The 8579-nt window shown below is 46.9% G+C and overlaps 1 protein-coding gene across 2 annotated transcripts in view; it reads left to right on the plus strand.

The window, feature by feature from the left end:
• COL2A1 (collagen type II alpha 1 chain) overlaps window positions 1-3416 on the plus strand; it is a 30886-nt gene extending 27470 nt beyond the window's left edge. For both annotated transcript variants that reach the window (XM_032876934.1, XM_032876935.1), the window contains 6 exons: window positions 76-129; window positions 523-630; window positions 988-1276; window positions 1746-1933; window positions 2129-2371; window positions 2852-3416. In XM_032876934.1, the coding sequence (XP_032732825.1) occupies window positions 76-129; window positions 523-630; window positions 988-1276; window positions 1746-1933; window positions 2129-2371; window positions 2852-2998 (1029 nt within the window). In that variant the 3' untranslated portion in view covers window positions 2999-3416. The remainder of the gene's footprint in view (window positions 1-75; window positions 130-522; window positions 631-987; window positions 1277-1745; window positions 1934-2128; window positions 2372-2851) is intronic.
• Window positions 3417-8579: the final 5163 nt, after the last annotated feature.

Raw genomic sequence — 8579 nt, forward strand, 5'->3', positions numbered from 1 at the left:
AAGACAGCCTCCCACCCTGGAAGATGGGGCCCTGCCTGTGTTGACCTCTGACCTTTGCCTCTTCCTTCTGCATAGGGTCCTTCTGGAGACCAAGGTGCTTCTGGTCCTGCTGGTCCTTCTGGTCCTAGAGTAAGTGAGATGGAGTGAGCCCTTCCTCGGGAGGCTGGGGGGCAGGCAATGGCCAGGCATGTGGGCAAAAGGGAGGCCTCGGGCTCAGAGGGCCTCATTCCACAGTGGAGGTAGGAATGGCTTGGGGTGACTGGAGCCAGAAAAGCCCCTGAGTCCACAGGCTGGGTGAATGTGACAACAGCTCCGGCTGTCGGATGGGCCCCCTGGGAATGGGATCTGACAAAGAGGAGCTTAGGCTGGTAGGAGAGCCGCGAGGCCACCCTGCTCTTTCTTGGACGAGTGGAGACCCGGCTGGGCTCTGTGACGGAGAAGCGTGAAGAAGGATGGCCCCCTGAGTGGCGCCCCGCACTCCCACTGTCCCTTCGTTGATTGCTCTTCTCTCCTGGTGTGCAGGGTCCTCCTGGCCCTGTTGGTCCCTCTGGCAAAGATGGTGCTAATGGAATCCCCGGCCCCATCGGGCCCCCTGGCCCCCGTGGACGGTCAGGCGAAACTGGCCCTGCTGTAAGTGTCCCGACCCCTTCCTCATAGTCTGGGCTGTCCCCGGTGTCCAGGGAGCTTGTGTGCTCTGGGGCCAAGAGTCTCTTTGAGGGCATCAGCCTGCAGCTAATGATGATAGCATCCTTTATGCTGGGTCATCCTGGGACATTCAAAGGATCCATGCTTGGTACTGGGCCACAGAAGAGAGGGGCTGATGCAGAAGTGAGGAAGGTGCTAGGATTTTCTTGGTCCTGGCCTTCCATAGCCCTCCCCCACCCATGAGACTGGAAGAAGACCCTCTAGTATATTCTAGCAGGGGGAGATGTACCCAGGAGGGGCCTGTCCCAACGATCCCCAGCTAACCGTTGTTTCCTGCTGCAGGGTCCTCCTGGAAACCCTGGGCCCCCTGGTCCTCCAGGTCCCCCTGGCCCCGGCATCGACATGTCTGCCTTTGCTGGCCTTGGCCAGAGAGAGAAGGGCCCCGACCCCCTGCAGTACATGCGGGCCGACCAGCCAGCTGGTGACCTGAGACAGCACGACGCTGAGGTGGACGCCACACTCAAGTCCCTCAACAACCAGATCGAGAGCCTGCGCAGCCCCGAGGGTTCACGCAAGAACCCTGCTCGCACCTGCCGGGACCTGAAACTCTGTCACCCTGAATGGAAGAGTGGTGAGCCTGCGAGGCAGAAGCCCTAGCCCCAGAGAGCAGGAAGTCAGCCTGCCGGGCGGGGTCCCTGCAGAACAAGGGAGGATGCATCCCTGGGCACAGGGCAGAGCAGGGCCTGGAAGGTTCTGGCAGATGGCTGAGCCTCCATCCCACAGCAGAGAAGATGCAGCCCGGGCCCTGTCCTGCCACAGCCATGTGGCAGATGGGACATCGGTGGGAGCTCTGTCCACCAGGCAGGCCCTGCTCCTGCCCTTTGGCTTGCACCCCTGTTTAACACCAGACTTTCCCACCTAGGTCTCCTTGCTCCTGGATCCCTGCATCTGCCCTCCCTTTGGCCACTCGTGGCCCTCACCACCAGCACCTCTGTCCCTTGTGTCCCCAGAAGCCTTTCTGTCTCTCCCAGGCAGGCCTGGCTCTCTTGGGAGGGTCTGCCTGTCTGAGCCCTGAAAGGATGTCACCTCCCCCCTCGCAGGAGACTACTGGATTGACCCCAACCAAGGCTGCACCTTGGACGCCATGAAGGTTTTCTGCAACATGGAAACTGGCGAGACCTGCGTCTACCCCAACCCAGCGAACGTTCCCAAGAAGAACTGGTGGAGCAGCAAGGGCAAGGACAAGAAACACATCTGGTTTGGAGAAACCATCAATGGCGGCTTCCATGTGAGTACCTGACTGCTCTGGGCCAGAGATGGTGCCTCCAGACTGTGTTCTTCCTGCATCCGAGTTGTTGGCACCCCACCCACGCTCTCACCCATTTTCTCTGGGGCTTAGGAGGAAGGGAGGGATAGTAGCTTTAACTGTGATCCCATGGGATGCTGTCCCTGGGCCTCACACCACTCTTCTCTGCCTGAACAGTTCAGCTATGGTGACGACAACCTGGCTCCCAACACTGCCAACGTCCAGATGACGTTCCTACGCCTGCTGTCCACCGAGGGCTCCCAGAACATCACCTACCACTGCAAGAACAGCATCGCCTACCTGGACGAGGCAGCCGGCAACCTCAAGAAGGCCCTGCTCATCCAGGGCTCCAATGACGTGGAGATCCGGGCTGAGGGCAACAGCCGCTTCACATACACTGTCCTCAAGGATGGCTGCACGGTGAGTCAGGCTGGCTGGCGCCTCCAGGGAGGTGGGCCGCCTGAGGCCGAGGGCGGGCCCACAGCTGGTGCAGGCCTAAAATGATGGGTTCCTCAGAGGTGTGAGCTTAAGGGGTTAGGCAGAGAAGACGGGCAGAGACACAGGTAAAGGAGGGGTGCTGTTCTATCTTCTTCCCTCTCTTGGCTCAGGGAAAAGAAGCCCAACCCAGCACGTCCAGTTACCCCTGTAGGACTGTGGGTCTGTGGGTCAGCCCACAGGATGGAGCGAAGAGAGGGTCACTGTCGGGGAGGAAGCCAGGACAGGAGAGCATGGAGGGGGTCTTGCTGGCAGGAGCAGGAGTTGAGGTGGAGAGGGCTCTGGCAAGCCAAGGGGAGGTCAGGGGAGCCCCAGAGTATGTTTTGTGTTTTGTTCTCTATGAGGCTCAGATTTGGGGTCCTGGGCAGCTGGCACTGGACAGTGTCTCCTTTCTTTCTCCCCTAGAAACACACCGGTAAGTGGGGCAAGACTCTGATCGAGTACCGGTCACAGAAGACCTCACGTCTCCCCATCATTGACATTGCGCCCATGGACATAGGAGGGCCCGAGCAGGAATTTGGTGTGGACATAGGGCCTGTCTGCTTCTTGTAAAAACTCGAACCCACAAACACCACAATCCATTGCCAACCCAAAGGACCCAAGTACTTTCCAGTTGCAGTCACTCTAGGGCTCTGCACTGAATGGCTGACCTGACCTGATGTCCATTCACCCCACCCGCTCACAGTGTGGACTTTTCCCCCCTCTCTTTCTAAGAGACCTGAACTGGGCAGACTGCAAAATAAAATCTCGGTGTTCTATTTATTTATTGTCTTCCTGTAAGACCTTTGGGTCGAGGCAGAGGCAGGAAACTAACTGGTGTGAGTCTAACGCCCCCCTGAGTGACTGTCCCCAGCCCAGGCAAGAAGAGCCCCCTTCAGGTGCCGGGCGCAGGAACTGAGTGTGTCCTACACAATGGTGCTATTCTGTGTCAAACACCTCTGTATTTTTTAAAACATCAATTGATATTAAAAACAAAAAAATTATTGGAAAGTACATTTTGACCTGTGCTTTATTCTTTATTTTCCATTAGTCTTTGATTCTGTAGATATGACCAAATGGCCATCCTAAGGCCTTCTTCTGTAGACATTTCAGCCAGGAGGGAGGTCACTAGAGTCACACTGCCTGGTTTAGTAACCTCACACAAACACATACTTGCCTCCTTTTGTAACCTTCACACTGCGTGGAACCCAGGAAGGAACTGGGACCAGAGGCCAAGATTTGCGGGGGGCTGGGGGGGGGGCAGAAAATATAGGCATGACTTGTTCTTGAGTAAACACAAAACACACCTCTAGGGCATGTGGATGGGAAAGTGTACAGATCACATCTTGTTGGATAAGGGAGATCAGAGATGCTCCCAAGGGAGGGTGGGGAAGTTGGGAAAGAGGGGTGGGGAGCAAGTCCACAGGAACCAGTGCACACAATCAGCCAGTCTTGGTGATCTATTTGTCTGTGTCTTCTAAGACTCTAGGTCAAGGAGAGGTGGAAGTGTTACATGATTGTCCCTACCCTTTATTCCATTTTCTTGCCCCCTCCTCTGGCCCTCCTGTCTCTGCTTCCTGGGCCTGGACTTAAAGCTTCCATGGACTTCCTCCCAACACCAGCCCTATGAATGGATAGCCTCCCAATTCTCCCTACCATCAGGAGTCCCTTGTTTTCCAACGACTCCTGTGTGGCCCAACGAGGAAACAGCCGCCTTTCCCACTAGAGGGCATGGTGGTGGTGATGTGTGCAGTGGGTGGGAGACATGAAACCAATCAAAATCAACAACAGTAGTAATTTATAAAATACATTTCAAAAGATACCTAGCACTGCTGATTAAACCTGAGGACCATCCCTTTCTCTGCCCCTGTCTTCCGTCCCTGCCTCCCACTTCCTCCAGATGAAGGTAGATGGCTTTCCTATTGAAGAAACAACAAAAGTAAAAATACCTAAGACATTTTTGTTGGACTTGTTTGTGTTACTATTCAACATACAGTGTAAAATTTGTTCAGTAAAGTTGCTTAGCAGGGCTAATTCATGACAAACTAAAAGAGTAAGATGAAAACATAAGTAAAAATACCTAACTGGAAAAGCTATTGCATAATTTAAAAGTAACCCTTCCATCTGCCAAGAGAGCTAATGTGGGCCAGAGGAGAGCGGTGGGGCATATGGCCACTTTGAGGACTCCATCGACAAAGGTAGAGCTGAACCGGGGAGCTGCGCTCCACTCTGGAACTACCCTCCATGAACTCACACTGAAAGCCTCCCTTGGCTTCCTCTGTGGTCACAGCAAAATGTACATCTTTGGTTGCCAGTGCTGGGCTCCCTACCACTGCTCCCTTGTCCCCACTCAGCCTAGAGGGGAATGTGAGACAGACTTAGGGAACTCAGTGACTCCATCAAGCACAATAACATTCACATTATAGGCATCTCAGAAGAAGAGAGAGGAAAGAGTACAGAAAATTTGAAGAAATACTAGCTGGAAACATTCTGAATCTGAGGGAAGGAAACAGAAATCTAGATCCAGCAAAGAGAGCTCCCAACAAAATCAACCCAAGAAGGTCCACAGCAAGGGAAATAGTAATTAAACTGGCAAAAAGTAATAATTTTTAAAGCAGCAGAAGAAAAGTTATATACAAGAGAAGCCACATAAGGCTATCAGGGGACATTTCAGCAGAACCTTTGTACGCCAGAAGGGAGCAGCATGATATATTCAAAGTGTTGGAAGAAAAATCCCTGCAATATTCTACCCAGCAAGGCTATCATTCAGAATAGAAAGAGAGATAAAGACTTTCTCAAGAAAACAAAAGTTAGGGGCACCTGAGTATCTTGGTCAGTTGAGTGTCCAACTCTTGGTTTTGGCTCAGGTCATGATCTCAGGGTTGTGAGACTGAGGCCCATCCTGGGCCCTGTGCTCAGCGGTGAGTCTGCTTATGATTCTCTCTCTCCCTCTCCCTCTTACCCCACTCTCTTTCTCCAAAAAAAAAACCCCAAATAAATAAATCTTAAAACAAAACAAAACCAAACAAAAAAACAACAACCAAATATCCAAAAGGAGTTCATGACCATTAAGAGCCCTATAAGAAATATTAAAGGGAACCCTTTGAGTGGAAAAGAAAGACAATAAGTAGGAATAAGAAAAGTAGGAAGCACAAAAGCAGTAAAAACTGGTATATCTGTGAAAATCAGTAAAGTGATTCACAAAATGAAAGGATATAAAATATGACACCATAGACCTAAAACATGGGGGTCAAGGGAGAAGAGTAAAGAATGGGTTCAAACTTAAGCAACCATCAACTTAATATAGACTCCTATATGCCTAATACATTACAGACAAACCTAATGGTAACCACAAATAAAAAAAACCACTGATAGATATGCAAGGAATAAAGAGAAAGGAATGCAAGTATATTATTAAAGAATGAAAGCAAACTGTGAAAAAGAGCAAGAGAGGAAAGGAACAGAGAAGAACTACAAAATACAAATATAAAACAAGTAACAAAATGGCAAAAAGTATTTGCTTATCAATAATTACTTTGATTGTAAATGAATTAAATGCTCCAATCAAAAGACACGGAGTGATGGTATAGATAAAAGAGAAGACCCATTTATTTGCTGCCTACAGGAGAAGAAGTTTGGACATAACAACACATACAGATTCAAAGTAGAGGGTTAGAAAAGCATTTATCAGCCAAATGGAAGTGAAAAGAAAGCCAGAGTAACAATACTTATATCAGACAAAATAGACTTATGAAGGGACTGTAACAAGAGACAAAGAAGGCACTACATAATCATAAAGGAACAATTCAACAAGAAGATATAACAATTGTAATTATTTATGCACCCAACATTAGAGCACCCAAATATATAAAGTAGCTACTAATAAACATAAAGGAAATAATAAAGAGTAATACAATAATAGTAGAGGACTTTAACAACTCACTTACATGAATGGACAGACCATTCAAATAGGATATCAACAAAGAAACAGCTCTAAATGACATATTGGATCAGATGGGTCTAACATATCATCCTGAAACAGCAGAATACATATTCTTTTCAAGTACACATGGAACATTCTCCAGAACAGATCACACATTAGGCCATAAACCCATATTCAAGATCATATTTAAGATCAAAGTAATGCCATGCATCTTTTCTGAATACAATGCTATGAAACTAGAAATCGACTACAAGAAAAATATCTGGAAAGAACACAAATATATGGAGCTTAAATAACATGCTACTAAACAGTGAAGGGTCAACCAAGAATTCAAAAAGGAAATAAAACACAATGATCCAAAATCTTTGGGATGCAGCAAAATCTGTTCTTTTATTTATTTATTTTTTAAGATTTTATTGTCAGAGAGAGAGACAGAGAATAAGCAGGAGGAGCGGCAGGAAGAGCAGGCAGAGGGAGAAGCAGGCTCCTGGTGAATAAGGAACCTGATGTGAGACTCGATCCCAGGACCCTGGGATCATGACCTGAGCCAAAGGCAGACACTTAAGCAACTGAGCCACCCAGGCATCCCAGCAAAAGCTGTTTTAAGTGGGAAGTTTATAGCAATACAGGCCTACCTCAAGAAGCAAAAAAAAAATCTCAAATAAACAACCTAACTTTGCACCTAAAGGAGCTAGAAAAAGAAGAAGAACAAAAACAACAACAACAACAACAAAACCAAGCCAGCAAAAGGGAGGAAATAATAAAGATTAGAACAGAAATAAATGATATAGAAACTAAAAATAAAAACAAAAACAAACAAAAAACCCAGAACACATCAGTGAATTCAGAAGCTGATTCTTTGAAAAGATCAACAAAATTGATAAACCTTTACTTAGACTCGTCAAAAAAAGAGGGAGGGAAAAAGGGAGAAAGGAGGGAGAGAAGGAAGAAGGGGGGGAGAGAGACAGAGAGAGAGAGGCAGGCAACCTAAATAAAATCACTAATGAAAGAGGAGAAATAATGACCAACACCACAGAAACACAAACAATTTTAACAATATTATGAAAACTTTATGCCAAAAATTGGACAACATTAAGAAATGGATAAATTCCTATATGCAATAATGTCCCAAAACTGAAGCAGGAAGTAGAAAATTTGAATAGGCAATTACTAGCAGTGAATTGAATCAGTAATCCAAAAACTCCCAACACACAAAAATCCAGGACCAGACAACTTCATGGGTGAAGTCTATCAAACATTTAAAGACGAGTTAATACCTATTTTCAAACTATTCCAGAAATCTTCTAAATTCATTCTATGAGGCTAGTATTACCCCAATACTAAACCCAAATACAGACACCAGAAAAAATGAGAAATACAGGCCATTATCTCTCATGAATTTAGATGCAAAAGTCCTCAACAAAATATTAACAAACCAGATCCAACAATACATTAAAACAATCATATACCACGATCAAGTGGGATTTATTCCCAGGGTGTGAGTGTATTTCAATATTCAAATCAATCAAGATGATACATCACATCAATAAGAGAAAGGATAAAAACCATATGATCATTTCAATAGATGCAGAAAAAGCATATGACAAAGTATAACAATAATTCACAATAAAAATCCTCCACAAAGTAGGGCTATAGGGAACATACCTCAGCGTAATAAAGGCCATATATGAAAAAACCCATAGTCAACATCATAATGGGGAAAAACTAAGAACTTTTCCCCTAAGGTCAGGAACAAGACAAGGATATCCACTCTCACCACTTTTACTCAAGATAGTACTGAAAGGGGGTGCCTGGGTGGCTCAGTGGGTTAAAGCCTCTGCCTTTGGCTCAGGTCATGATCTCAGGGTCCTGGGATTGAGCCCCGCATTGGGCTCTCTGCTCAGCAGGGAGCCTGCTTCCCCCTCTCTCTCTGCCTGCTTCTCTGCCTACTTGTGCTCTCTGTCAAATAAATAAATAAAAATCTTAAAAAAAAAAAGATAGTACTGAAAGTCCTAGCCACAGCAATCAGACAAGAAAAAGAAAAGAAGGAGGAAGCAAGATGGCAGAGGAGTAGGAGACTGAAATATCATTAGGTCCCAGGAGTTCAGCTAGATAGTTATAAAAGCATTCTGGACACCTACAAACTCAACAGGAGATAAAAGAGAAGAAGAGCAGCAATTCTAGGAACAGAAAATCGACCACTTTCTGAAA

Source organism: Lontra canadensis, unplaced genomic scaffold (assembly GCF_010015895.1).
Source record: "Lontra canadensis isolate GAN:19392208 unplaced genomic scaffold, GSC_riverotter_1.0 scaffold59, whole genome shotgun sequence".
Lineage (NCBI taxonomy): Eukaryota > Metazoa > Chordata > Mammalia > Carnivora > Mustelidae > Lontra > Lontra canadensis.